Raw genomic sequence first — 14,825 nt, 5'->3', positions numbered from 1 at the left:
GACTAGTGACATTATTACAGTGATCACAGCTAGAAATAGCCACTGATTACTGTATAAATGATGTTGGCAGGGAAGGGGTTAAAACTAGGGGGCGATCAAAAGGTTAAAGGCGAAGTCCAGCCTGAGCTTTTTAGGCTGGGCTTCTCCTATGGGTCACAGGAGTGAAATTTTTTTTTTGCACTCCTGTGACCCGTTTTCAGCGGAGAGCGGTCTGCAGTCCAATCTCTGCTGACATCACTGCAATCAGTCGAGGCAGCACATCATCCCGACTCTGGAAGTCTGGATCTGCCAGCTGCCTGGATTGATAGCCCTCTCAGTGAGCTGAGGCGGCCACTCCCTGCCCCTCCACAGCTCAGCACTCCAATGAGCTTGGAGGGGCAGAGCAGGAGAGCTGCTGATTGACAGGCGGCAACTCTCCTCTCTGGGATCTGTGAGAACCGAGCCACCGAACATCACCAGTGTAGAGGCGCCGGGGGACAGATGCAGCATCGGGTTGATGATATATTGATTGGTGTGTGTGAAAGTTATAGCGTCTACAAACTATGGTATTTATACAGATATGACACTGTAATGGTGGTGGCAGTGATCAGCAATTTATAGTGGGACTGTGATACAGTGGCAAGAAATCTTGTGCTAACAGACACTATTTGGGAGGGTCACTAACTGACACCAATGTTGCTAGTGACACTAATACAGTTATCAGATATAATGTTGTACACTAACACTTTAATAATGACACTGGCTGGGAAGGGGTTAACATCTAGGGGAAATCAAGGGCTTGACTGTGTGCCTAACAACTTGTAATGTGTGCTGCTTTTACTTACAGTAGACCCCTTTCACACTGGGGCGCTCTGCAGGCGCTACAGTGCTAAAAATAGTGCCTGCAAAGCTCCCTGAAAGAGCCGCTGATGTGTCTCCAGTGTGAAAGCCCCGAGGGCTTTCACACTGGAGCGGTGCGCTGGCCAGAAGGTAAAAAAAAAGTCCTGCTAACAGCATCTTTGGAGCGGTGAAGGAGCGGTGTGTATACAGCGCTCCTTCACCGCTCCTGCCCATTGAAATCAATGGGGCAGCGCAGCTATAACGCAGTCAAAGCGCTGCTTTTAAACCTTTCTTTTCCGCTATTGGGAGGGTAAAGGCGCCCCACTAGCGGCCAAATAGCGCAGTGAAATGGGCTGTGAAGTGCCGCTAAAAATAGCAGTGTTTTACCGCCGGCGCACCCACCGCCCCAGTGTGAAAGGGGTGTTACAGATCTGGCAGTTTTTCTTCTCTTCTCAGGAAAAAGAACCAGCCAGATCATTGCTCTGTGTTTATTAGTGTTTGTAAACACAGGACCGTGTTCCACGATTGGCTACAGCCAATCGGCAGGTCCAAGGGCCAAAATCATAGGCTGGGACATGCTGAAAAAACTGCGCTGTACCCAGTGACAGCAGGGGGCGCGCACATGCATGCCCCGAAATTGATGTCATAACTGATCACATGTGCAGCATCATGGCAGTTGAAGATCAGAGGCCAAGATGGCAGCTTCCTTGGCTGAAAACAATAGGAGGGTTTAATTCCACTTTAACGTAGAAGTCCAGGCTAGAACTAACTATACTTTAAAGGACTCCCATCCACCTTCTAAATCCTATACTAACTGCCCTGGCAGATGCTTATGCTTACCTATTCTCAGAATGATCCAGTCCAATCTGCTCGCCAGAAAAGCAGACTTTAGGGAATGGAGAGAGCATACCTCCCAACGTTTTGAGATGGGAATGAGGGACACCTACTAACAAACGTATGTAGGCATAGAACACGCCTCCTGCCACACCCCCTTAAAGGAGAATTAACCAAAAAAAGATTAATTAAATCCATAAGGACTTTTTTTTACCACTACTATTCCTTTATATTGGCTTTTAAAATGTACAAATTCAACAATTTAGAAATTGGATGAAACACTTTTTGAAAGATAAAAAGTGCATTTTACATAAAACTATATGGATCAGACCAAAATGAGGGACAAATGAGGAGGAAAGAGGGACATTGATCCAAATCAGGGACAGTCCCTCGAAATCAGGGACAGTCCCTCGAAATCAGGGACAGATGGGAGCTATGAGAGAGCACCAACAGCTGGAATGATGCCATAGGGTTACTATGGGGCATCCATTGTCGGCTGTCCCCCCTCTACCCTGAAGCCACCACTGTGAAGATCATGTGACCAGACTAGAGTGCCCTAAGAATAGTTAAAGCGGGATTCCACCCTAAAGTGGAACCTCCGCTGATCGGATCCCTCCCCCCCTCCGGTGTCACAATTGACACCTTTCAGGGGGGAGGGGGGTGGAGATACCTGTCAAAGACAGGTATTTTCACCCACTTCCGGGCATAGACTCCCGTGGGAGTCTACGCCATTTCCTGCCCTGCCGCTCTGTCTGCTGGGACACACACGGGTCCCAGTGACAGCGCAGAGATTTCCTATTGCGCGGCGCGGCTCGCGCATGCGCTGTAGGGAACCGGGAAGTGAAGCCGATTCGCTTCACTTCCTGATTCCCTCACCTAGAATGGTGGCGACAGCAGCCGAGAGCCGAGCTATCGATCGGCCTCGGCATCGCTGGAACCCGGGACAGGTGAGTGTCCATTTATTAAAAGTCAGCAGCTGTAGTATTTATAGCTGCTGGCTTTTAATATTTTTTTTTGGTGGAATCCCTCTTTAAGTATAAGCATCCTTCTCTTACAGGGTAGTTAGCATGGTGTGAAGAAGAGGGGTGGGAGCAGGTTTCAAGTGGTAGTAAACTTTCTTAAATTTGTACCTACGGGTAAGCTCATAATAAAGCGTACCTGTAGGTAAAATGAATAGCTCCTAAACATGCATCGTTTAGGACAGGGCTCTTCAAACGAATTCCCTCCTGCTTTTGCGGAACTACATGTCCCATGAGGCATTGTAAAACTCTGACATTCGCAGACTTGACTAGGCATGATGGGAATTTTGGTTCCTGAACAACTGGGGGGCCATAGTTTGGAGACCCCTGGTTTAGGAGATATTCTAGCTCAGTGCTTTCTCAACTCCAGTCCTCAAGGCGCCCCAACAGGTCATATTTTCAGGATTCCCCTCAGGTGAAACAGCCATCGTAATTACAGGCAGTGAACTGATCAAATCACCTGTGCAAAATAATGGAAAGTCTGAAAACATGACCTGTTGGGGCGCCTTGACTGGAGTTAAGAAACATTGATCTAGCGAGCCACAGCATCATGGCTCAGCCAATCAGACAGCAGGAGTCCCCAAACCCAAAAGGAAGACCGGGTGAAGATGGAAGAATCTGCAGCGGTGGCAGCATGCCGCTGGAGGACTTCCCTTTAAGGCAAGTCTTTCATAATGTGCTTGTATGCAATGCAAACTAGCATATTATGATACTACTTTTCAGGTGGAAACGTGTTTTTTTTTTCCTCTTTTTTCTTCTCTTACCTAACCACTTTAACCTCAGTTATCTCTAGCCTGGACATCTTAAAGTGACCCTATCACAGAAGTTTGAGAAGAACAACCATGTAAGCCAAGAGAAGAAAGACTTGCCTGTTTTGGTGGGTGGTGAGGTTAATCCTGATTGAGATTGGATAGCATGTCCCTTACAACACTCAGTGGTTCCTTCCAATGTCACCTGTGCCCTGAAGTGAAGTATGGTTTGTTGGAAGAAACCACTGAGTGCAGTGGGGGAACAGACTATCCAACACAAGTACCAGGCAGCTCATAAAGAATGTAAGAATTTACCTCAATTGGCCCACCAGATAGGTGAGTACTTTTCCTCCAGGTTGTTCTTCTAGGGCAATGATGGTGAACCTTGGCACCCCAGATGTTTTGGAACTACATTTCCCATGATGCTCATACACTCTGCAGTGTAGTTGAGCATTGTGGGAAAGCTAGTTCCAAAACATCTGGGGTGCCAAGGTTCACCATCACTGCTCTAGGGCATACCTCCCAACATTTTGAGATGGGAATGAGGGACACCTACTAACAAACATATGTAGGCATAGGACATGCCCTGCCACACCCCCTTAAAGGAGAATTACCAAAAAAAAAGATTAATTAAATCCACAAGGACTTTTTTTTAACCACTACTATTCCTTTATATTGGCTTTTAAAATGTAAAAATGCAGCAATTTAGAATTTGGATGAAAGGTTTAGCACTGGAAACACTTTTTGATAGATAAAAAGCACATTTTTTATACAACTATATAGATCAGACCAAAATGAGGGACAAATGAGGAGGAATGAGGGACAGAGGGACATTGCTCCAAATCAGGGGCAGTCCCTCAAATTCAGGGACAGTTGGGAGCTATGTTCTAGAATCACTTGTGGTGGAAGGCTTGGTTGACCCATAGAGGAACAATCGGGGACAGTTGGGAGCTATGTTCTAGGGTCACTTGTGGTGAAAGGCTTGGTTGACCCATAGAGGAATAATCGGGGACAGTTGGGAGCTATGTTCTAGGGTCACTTGTGGTGAAAGGCTTGATTGTCCCATAGAGGAACAATCAGGGACAGTTGGGAGCTATGTTCTAGGGTCACTTATGGTGGAAGGCTTGATTGACCCATAGAGGAACAATCAGGGACAGTTGGGAGCTATGCTCTAGGCTAGGGTCACTTATGGTGAAAGGCTTGGTTGACCCATAGAGGAACAATCGGGGACAGTTGGGAGCTATGTTCTAGGGTCACTTGTGGTGGAAGGCTTGTTTGACCCATAGAGGAACAATCGGGGACAGTTGGGAGCTATGTTCTAGGGTCACTTGTGGTGGGAGGCTTGATTGACCCATAGAGGAACAATCGGGGACAGTCGGGAGCTATGTTCTAGGGTCACTTGTGGCGGAAGGCTTGGTTGACCCATAGAGGAACAATCGGGGACAGTTGGGAGCTATGTTCTAGGGTCACTTGTGGCGGAAGGCTTGATTGACCCATAGAGGAACAATCAGGGACAGTTGGGAGCTATGTTCTAGGGTCACTTGTGGTGGGAGGCTTGATTGACCCATAGAGGAATAATCAGGGACAGTTGGGAGCTATGTTCTAGGGTCACTTGTGGTGGAAGGCTTGGTTGACCCATAGAGGAACAATCGGGGACAGTTGGGAGCTATGTTCTAGGGTCACTTGTGGTGGAAGGCTTGGTTGACCCATAGAGGAACAATCGGGGACAGGTGGGAGCTATGTTCTAGGGTCACTTGTGGTGGAAGGTTTGGCTGACCCATAGAGGAACAATCGGGGACAGTCGGGAGCTATGTTCTAGGGTCACTTGTGGTGGGAGGCTTGATTGACCCATAGAGGAATAATCGGGGACAGTTGGGAGCTATGTTCTAGGGTCGCTTGTGGTGGAAGGCTTGATTTGACCCATAGAGGAACAATCTGGGACAGATGGGAGCTATGTTCTAGGGTCACTTGTGGTGGAAGGCTTGGTTGACCCATCGAGGAACAATCGGGGACAGTCGGGAGCTATGTTCTAGGGTCACTTGTGGTGGAAGGCTTGGCTGACCCATAGAGGAACAATCGGGGACAGTCGGGAGCTATGTTCTAGGGTCACTTGTGGTGGAAGTCTTGGTTGACCCATAGAGGAACAATCGGGGACAGTCGGGAGCTATGTTCTAGGGTCACTTGTGGTGGGAGGCTTGATTGACCCATAGAGGAACAATCGGGGACAGTCGGGAGCTATGTTCTAGGGTCATTTGTGGTGGGAGGCTTGATTGGCCCATAGAGGAACAATCGGGGACAGTTGGGAGCTATGTTCTAGGGTGACTTGTGGTGGAAGGCTTGGTTGACCCATAGAGGAACAATCGGGGACAGGTGGGAGCTATGTTCTAGGGTCACTTGTGGTGGAAGGCTTGGTTGACCCATAGAGGAACAATCGGGGACAGTTGGGAGCTATGTTCTAGGGTCACTTGTGGTGGAAGGCTTGATTTGACCCATAGAGGAACAATCGGGGACAGATGGGAGCTATGTTCTAGGGTCACTTGTGGTGGAAGGCTTGGTTGACCCATCGAGGAACAATCGGGGACAGTCAGGAGCTATGTTCTAGGGTCACTCGTGGTGGAAGGCTTGATTGACCTATAGAGGAACAATCGGGGACAGTCGGGAGCTGTGTTCTAGGGTCACTTGTGGTGGAAGGCTTGGCTGACCCATAGAGGAACAATCGGGGACAGATGGGAGCTATGTTCTAGGGTCACTTGTGGTGGAAGGCTTGGCTGACCCATAGAGGAACAATCGGGGACAGTCGGGAGCTATGTTCTAGGGTCACTTGTGGTGGAAGGCTTGGCTGACCCATAGAGGAACAATCAGGGAGAGTCGGGAGCTATGTTCTAGGGTCACTTGTGGTGGAAGTCTTGGTTGACCCATAGAGGAACAATCGGGGACAGTCGGGAGCTATGTTCTAGGGTCACTTGTGGTGGGAGGCTTGATTGACCTATAGAGGAACAATCGGGGACAGTCGGGAGCTATGTTGTAGGGTCACTTGTGGTGGAAGGCTTAGCTGACCCATAGAGGAACAATCAGGGACAGTCGGGAGCTATGTTCTAGGGTCACTTGTGGTGGAAATCTTGGTTGACCCATAGAGAAACAATCGGGGACAGTCGGGAGCTATGTTCTAGGGTCACTTGTGGTGGAAGTCTTGGTTGACCCATAGAGGAACAATCGGGGACAGTCGGGAGCTATGTTCTAGGGTCACTTGTGGTGGGAGGCTTGATTGACCCATAGAGGAACAATCGGGGACAGTCGGGAGCTATGTTCTAGGGTCATTTGTGGTGGGAGGCTTGATTGGCCCATAGAGGAACAATCGGGGACAGTTGGGAGCTATGTTCTAGGGTCACTTGTGGTGGAAGGCTTGGTTGACCCATAGAGGAACAATCGGGGACAGGTGGGAGCTATGTTCTAGGGTCACTTGTGGTGGAAGGCTTGGTTGACCCATAGAGGAACAATCGGGGACAGTTGGGAGCTATGTTCTAGGGTCACTTGTGGTGGAAGGCTTGATTTGACCCATAGAGGAACAATCGGGGACAGATGGGAGCTATGTTCTAGGGTCACTTGTGGTGGAAGGCTTGGTTGACCCATCGAGGAACAATCGGGGACAGTCAGGAGCTATGTTCTAGGGTCACTCGTGGTGGAAGGCTTGATTGACCTATAGAGGAACAATCGGGGACAGTCGGGAGCTGTGTTCTAGGGTCACTTGTGGTGGAAGGCTTGGCTGACCCATAGAGGAACAATCGGGGACAGATGGGAGCTATGTTCTAGGGTCACTTGTGGTGGAAGGCTTGGCTGACTCATAGAGGAACAATCGGGGACAGTCGGGAGCTATGTTCTAGGGTCACTTGTGGTGGAAGGCTTGGCTGACCCATAGAGGAACAATCAGGGAGAGTCGGGAGCTATGTTCTAGGGTCACTTGTGGTGGAAGTCTTGGTTGACCCATAGAGGAACAATCGGGGACAGTCGGGAGCTATGTTCTAGGGTCACTTGTGGTGGGAGGCTTGATTGACCTATAGAGGAACAATCGGGGACAGTCGGGAGCTATGTTGTAGGGTCACTTGTGGTGGAAGGCTTAGCTGACCCATAGAGGAACAATCAGGGACAGTCGGGAGCTATGTTCTAGGGTCACTTGTGGTGGAAATCTTGGTTGACCCATAGAGAAACAATCGGGGACAGTCGGGAGCTATGTTCTAGGGTCACTTGTGGTGGAAATCTTGGTTGACCAATAGAGAAACAATCGGGGACAGTCGGGAGCTATGTTCTAGGGTCACTTGTGGTGGAAATCTTGGTTGACCCATAAAGAAACAATCGGGGACAGTCGGGAGCTATGTTGTAGGGTCACTTGTGGTGGGAGGCTTGATTGACCCATAGAGAAACAATCGGGGACAGTCGGCAGCTATGTTCTAGGGTCACTTGTGGTGGGAGGCTTGATTGACCCATAGAGAAACAATCGGGGACAGTCAGGAGCTATGTTCTAGGGTCACTTGTGGTGGGAGGCTTGATTGACCCATAGAGAAACAATCGGGGACAGTCTGGAGCTATGTTCTAGGGTCACTTGTGGTGGAAGTCTTGGTTGACCCATAGAGGAACAATCTGGAAAGTCGGGAGCTATGTTCTAGGGTCACTTGTGGTGGAAGGCTTGGCTGACCCATAGAGGAAGCAAGCACTACTCTTTGACCACCTTGTAATCAGAACTCATTACTAAGTACAGGTCCACTTTAATCGCTGTCCCTAGTGTACAGAACGTGAACCCTCTATCACCCATCATTCCACATCTGTCTTCTCACGCACGGCAATCCTGCCCTTTTTACGTCACCTAACGTGCACTAACATTGCCAGTGCTATGTCGCCGCTCGCGAGAACTTAGTGCTCCACGGATTGGGTAAACCAACCCACGTGGCTCCAGTTGCTAAGAAACCGTGAGGCCGCAGAAAGCGGAGGAGACCGGAGAGTTGTGAGTGTTTGTTGTGTGTGTCATTCTTCTCTCTCCTATAATGTGATCCATAGACATGATTTAATGTGTGAGGACAGAAGCGGGGATACATATCTAAATATCGGACTGGTGGTGTAGTGAGTGACAGCGAGGATCAGCTCACCAAGCAGTGTGCTATTGTGGGATATGCTGGGACTCTTAGTTCTATAGTAGATTTACATACACAGGTTATATGCTGCTATGGAACACGTGATTAAGAATGTGTAAACAATCTTTACTTCTTCTGATCACGTGTCATCTTAAAAACCAACTGCCTTCCTTATTAACGTTTTTTATTTCCATGCAAGTCTATGAGAGTGTGGAATCTGTTTGAAGGCGATCAGAGGGGGGTGAAATGCACCTGTCATATCTGAGTGATCTCATAGGCAAGCTGCTGTCATCCACACAAGCCCAGGGTCAAAGAGCGCACTCGGGCATCAGACCAGGACCACCACTTTGATCGGGGGAATTCTGCAGTGGCAAGGAATGGGCAACATCATCTTGTGTTTCGTGATTTTGCATACCTTTTAAAATGTGCCAGGACACAAAAAAAAAAAAGAGTTAAGAAATGCTGGCTTATTACATATGCTTTTCATTGCAGCCACATAGAGATGTAGGAAACTAGAAGAGGATAAAATGATAGTGTGTTGACATTATGCCCCCCTGACTTTTTTTTGTACTTCAACACCAAATCAGACAGGCTAGATCTGGCCCTGCCATGGTAGGGACACACGAGCGGACATGGATCAAAACTATCTGCATACAGGGCTGCTCTTCTCTCCCTAACACATCAGCTTGTCATTGATTAGTACAGGCTTCTTGAATGCAATCATCCAGCTGTAACCATCCCAGAAGGATGCTGATCTTGACAGTCTACAGTCCTGAACAGCCTTGTGAATGAGCCCACAGATGACTGTGGCATGTTCATTTCATTATGATGGGAATCTGATCATCTGTTTTATTTAACCACTTGCTTACTGGGCACTTAAACCCCCTCAGTCCCAGACCAATTTTCAGCTTTCAGCGCTGATGCACTTTGAATGACAATTGCGCGGGCATACAACACTGTACCCAAATGATTTTTATCATTTTTTTCCCACAAATAGAGCTTTCTTTTGGTGGTATTTAGTTACAGCTCGGAGTTTTATTTTTTGCTAAACAAACAAAAAAAGATGCAAAAAAAAAAAAAAAATCATGTTTTAATAGTTTGTTATAAAATTTTGCAAACGGGTAATTTTTCTCCTTCATTGAAGTGCGCTGATTAGGCGGCACTGATAGGCTACACTGGTGGGCACTGATGGGCTGCATTGGTGGGCACTGATAGGCTGCATTGGTGGGCACTGATAGGCTGCACTGGTGGGCACTGATAGGCATAGTTAAGGCGGCACTAATAGGCACAGATAAGGCGGCACCGATGGGCACAGATAAGGCGGCACTGATGGGCAAAGATGGGCACAGATAAGATGGCACGGATGGGTGGCACGGATGGGCACTGATAGGTACCACTGATAGATAGGACTGATGGGCACTGATAGGTGGCTCTGATAGGTGGCACTGCTGGGCACTGATGGGCGGCACTGCTGGGCACTGGTAGATGACACTGATGGGCACGGATATGTGGCACTGGGGTGCAGCACCTTTGAGGCAGATTGTGGGCACTGTGGGTGGCACTGCTGGTTGGCACTGTGGGCACTGCTGGGTGGCACTGACGGGGGGCACTTACTTTTAATAAGTGTGGCACTGCAGGGGGCAGGTGGGCACTGGCAGGGGGCAGGTGGGCACTAGCAGGGCTGGCCGTGATCGGGACTGATGTCCCGATCACGGCCGCCAGTGATCGGCTTTTTTTTTTCTCCTCTCGCTGTCAGCGCGAGGAGGAATAATAGCCGATTACCGGCTCCGTTATATCACATGATCAGCTGTCATTGGCTGACAGCTGATCACGTGATAAGGGGTCGGGATCGACCCCTTGCACGGATCGATGAGCAGGCGAGTCTCATGGACTCGCCGATCACAGAGCGCGCCGCGCGCGCCCCTCAGGGGGCGCGCAGGCCGCTCGTACACGGGACTACGTCTATTGACGTCGTCCCGGAAAAGGAGATCCGCGCTGTAGCCGTCATTTGGCTATAGCGCGGGTCTCAAGTGGTTAAAGGCCAAAAAAAATCCTAATATATTAAAAAAGGAGAGAACAAAAAGCACTCTCCCAAGGCAGTCAAGTAACATTTGTCATTTGATGTTTTGATTGACGCAAGCAATTGTCACCCAACACCTTACAATCCAATCAGACAATATTTGTACAATTGACTTTAGATTTACCAAATCTTTGTAATCTGAGGACTAGGGATGAGATCAGGTGTGTTCGGACAGTCCAAACCCGCCTGTGCTATCCCCTCGGGAAGCTGTCACTGCAGACAGCCAATCATAAGCAGCTAAGGCATTCTCAGCTGCATGTATACTAGCCCTTTGTATACTTGCAAGGCAGACAATGCCTTGGCTACTTATGATTGGCTGTCTGCAGGGATAGCCCAGGCAGGTTCAGACTCCAAACAACACAACACAGTCTCCTGCGCTTGGGAGCTTATTCTATGAGTAGGTGGTGTAGCCCAGTGGTCATCCACCCTGTCCTCAGGGCCCACTAACAGGCCAGGTTTGCAAGATAACTGAAATACATCCCAGGTAATATAATTTGCTGCTCAGTGATTGCAGTATTCTAGTCTGTATCTCCCCAAGGTAATACCTAAAACCTGACCTGTTAGGGGGCCCTGAGGACAGAGTTGACAACCACTGGTCTAGCCAACCCTTTGGATAAAGTATGTAATGTCAAAAGTCTCGCTGCCCCCCTCAGAACAATGGGTATCCTTAGAGCTGAAATATATAGAAAGGAAAGGAGGGTGCACCGACCTTGTGCATTACCAAAGATACAATTTATTAAAAAATTTAACAACAAGAGTAATGCTCACAAACGAACATTATAAGCAAGTGGAACCGTGTCTCTAAACCAGGGTTTCTCAACCATTGTTCCTCCAGAGGTTTTTAGGGTTTCTTGAGCAATGAGCAATTTCTGCCACTCTGATAAGTTCCCACTGACACAATTGATCTTTTTAGCTATCTGTAAGGGGGGAATTCTTCCCAATGACCACAAGTGTAAGGAGCATTATTCCCATTGACCATCACACTAATATATTATGAGTTGTAAATATAGTAATTTTTTTTTAGAAGTTCCCCCGAGACCAGACAGATATTTTAAGGGTTCCTCTGTGTTGAAAAGGTTGAGAAAGGCTGCTCTAGACACCTGCAACCTGGACTGGGTTTTAGGAGGAACCAGATGGCATCGCAAATGGCTTACGAGTTACGAGAGAGGACCCTCTTCATCAGAGCCACAGCAATAGTAGAGGTTTAGACTCAAAACGCACTCAAGCCCATCCTTAATGAGGACCTACTGAATTTATCCAATTAGGCAGGCCCTTGTACTACATACTTGTTAGTAAATGTTAGACTAGCTTGACACTGTGGTGGTTTTCGGGTGCTTTAGCGCTAGAAATAGCCTCTGCTAAGCTCCTGAAAACCGCCTCCCATTCATTGCAGTGCGTCTTTTCACACTGGGGTGATGTGCTTGCGGGAGGTTCCAAAAAAGTCCTTCAAGCAGCATCTTTGGGGCGTGTTGGGAGCGCTGTGTTTAGCGCTCCCAAAACACCCTGCCCATTGGAATGAATGGGCAGCGCTTGAAAAGCGATTTGAAAGTGCCACAAAACAGGACTTTTTTCCCTTTTTTTTTGGCGCTGCTTTACGAGTGGTGCTTTAGCGTTAACGGCTGGCAATTTCAGTGTGAGAGCAGCCAAGGAGATTCATGTTCAATCAGACTGTAACATGAATGGTGAGCTTAAGGAGGAGTTTGACTGAAGTTTGTTGTAGTTATTTGCATTTCTTTATTAGATAGTGCTTCCACAGGTATGACTGTTCTGAACAGATAAGGCAGTGATCTATTGTCTGTTGGTGTTCTCCATACCTACTGACTGGCTCTTCATGTCAGGTGTGGGGGGAGGGTAATCTTACAAATAGGCAGATTTTAAAACCCGTTATATGCTATGTTAGAATATGCCTTCGTAGGTAACTCTACCTTTTAAAGTTGATGAGCTGCTAAACTAGAAGCCACTACATTTGGGCTTATACGGGAATCTGAATATTCAGTATTCCTCATAACTTTACTTGAAACTCACTGTATTATATTAGCCATTATTTTTATGTTTCCTTATTTTTTCTTTCAGCATCACTAAACATGGCGAGCAGTCAACGGCCACCATCAGCTCGTCCCATCTCCAGGGGAGGTATTGGCTCTATTCCAAACAGACCTCCAACTGGAATGAGAGCCCCACCCACAGCAAGCAGGCTTTCAACTGCTGTAAGTACTCCCTATGACTCTCCATATGGTACTCTGGTATCAATTCTGTTGTGAAAAGCTGTGGAAACAGCAGTACTGTACTGATACCGGACTGTTGGCCCAGAAACTGTATGTTATCATCTGTACCCTGAACATTCCTGTAGCCTTCGGAAGCCTTTTTTGGTTGGGGAGCATGTAAAGATTACATTTATTGTCTCCTTTTTATCTGATAGTTCTTCACAGGAACAAAGGAATGATGCAGACAGAGCTGTGTTCTGAGTAGGGATGAGCTCAGATGTGTTTGGATCGTAGTCCCAACCCACCTGAGCAGTTGCGCCAGGAAGCTGTCACTGCACACCGCCAATCATAGGCAGCATGTGTATGTGCAGCTGTGGGCCAGGAAATGCCTCACTGCCTATGATTGGCGGTGTGCAATGAGGGCTTCCTGACGTGATTGCTCAGGTGGCTTGAGAATACGATCCGAATACGCCTGAGCCCATCCCTAGTTCTGAATAGACAAGCTGTGTGCTGAGCTCTCCTCCTCCACCACAAATTTATCTCATGTGTCGGAAAACTTCTCAGAAGTAACACATGCTAATAACGGAGGAACAAAGCACCAGAGAAAAATGACACTTGGAGCTTTGTAGAGAGATAAGTAAACACGATAGATATACTGTATGTGCTTTGTTCAGATTTCATGACTAAAGCCCCATACATACCATCAGATTTTCTGCTGATTTTTGTCTTCAGATTTACCAAAGTCATGTAGTACAAGGGCCTGCCTGATTGCATACACATTGAAACTCCTAAGGTTTGACCTCATATTATATGGTTTTGGTAAATCTGAAGGAAAAAATTAGCAGAAAATTTGATAGTGAGTATGGGGCTTAAGGGTTACAACCACTTTAAGGGAATTCCTTGGGGACCCCCAGGTCACCAGAACTAGTGTCCTCATTAGAAGATTTCCTCGTACTTTTCTGCGGACAACCCAAAATTTGGGGTTTTCTTTTATTTTCACTTTCAATGATAATGGTAAACAGGACAAATAGAGAGAGAGAGTGAATATTCTTACAGGGCACACAGCAATAAAATCTGACAGATGTTCTATTCCACCTGCACTCTATCCAAAAAAAATGCCTTTAGTTGTACTTTAAATCTCTTAAACGGTTATCACTAGAATGGTTTTTGCTTGACAACTGTAAAAGCTTTTTCACACCAGCTAAAACGCATGCATTCTGGTGTTGATTCTGTAGGTGTGTTTACTATAGCGTGCTGTGTGGTGCTGTTTAAAAAAAATACAAAAATTCTGCATTTTTACAATCACAAAAATGTATGGTGTGAACAGGGTGCATAGAGAACAATTTAATGGATGTTTCGTTGAGTAAGTGTTAATCTACACAAATCAGCCCAGCTGAACACAATGCGAACAAGTCCTAAAATGTTGGATTTCCTTTTAGTTCCATGTTACTAGGACATAGGGTGGATGAGTCACTCAGCAGGCAAACAAAGCTCAGTCCCCTAGTCTAGATTACACTGGGAGAGCACGTCTCTCCCAGTGTAATCATCAAAGCTTGGCTGTCAGTTGTTACAGCTGCCAACTATGTGTCAATGGCTCTAACACTGCTGTTATTACAGAGGGTTTATCTTTTAAAGTGGCGGGGAAAACTCAGATATTTACACTAGAAGAAAGTGGCTCTCCCAATGTAATCTGCTGGGCTACCAGTGTGACAGGCCAGTCCTTTGTTCATTTTATTTTTTTCTTGAATTCTTTATATATACTTTTTCAGCACAAGAGCCAAGAGAAACAGGGGGAACAAAGAAGGCATTAAAGGAAAAGTATAGCCAAAGCTTGTTTGGCTGTACTTCTTCTATGGATCACAGGAGTACAGTTCCTTCTGCACTTCTGTGACCCATTTTCAGCAGACAGAGGTCTGACGTCCGCTGTCTTCTGATGTCACAGAGCTGGTCCTGGCTCAGGAAAGATTGCAAACCTATGGATCTGCCCACATGATTGG

The 14,825-nt window shown here is 47.3% G+C and overlaps 1 protein-coding gene across 1 annotated transcript in view; it reads left to right on the top strand.

Moving 5' to 3' along the window:
* Positions 1–8,289: 8,289 nt before the first annotated feature.
* The window catches only part of IFT74 (intraflagellar transport 74), a 176,534-nt gene continuing 169,998 nt past the window's right edge, over positions 8,290–14,825 (top strand). The window contains exons 1-2 of the mRNA XM_077475147.1: positions 8,290–8,417; positions 12,698–12,831. Coding sequence (XP_077331273.1) covers positions 12,709–12,831 — 123 coding nt within the window. The 5' untranslated portion in view covers positions 8,290–8,417; positions 12,698–12,708. The remainder of the gene's footprint in view (positions 8,418–12,697; positions 12,832–14,825) is intronic.

Source organism: Lithobates pipiens, unplaced genomic scaffold, assembly GCF_037356315.1.
Source record: "Lithobates pipiens isolate NorthernLeopardFrog02 unplaced genomic scaffold, aLitPip1_a1.2 Scaffold_13, whole genome shotgun sequence".
NCBI lineage: Eukaryota > Metazoa > Chordata > Amphibia > Anura > Ranidae > Lithobates > Lithobates pipiens.
This window is presented reverse-complemented; position numbering and strand designations above follow the sequence as displayed.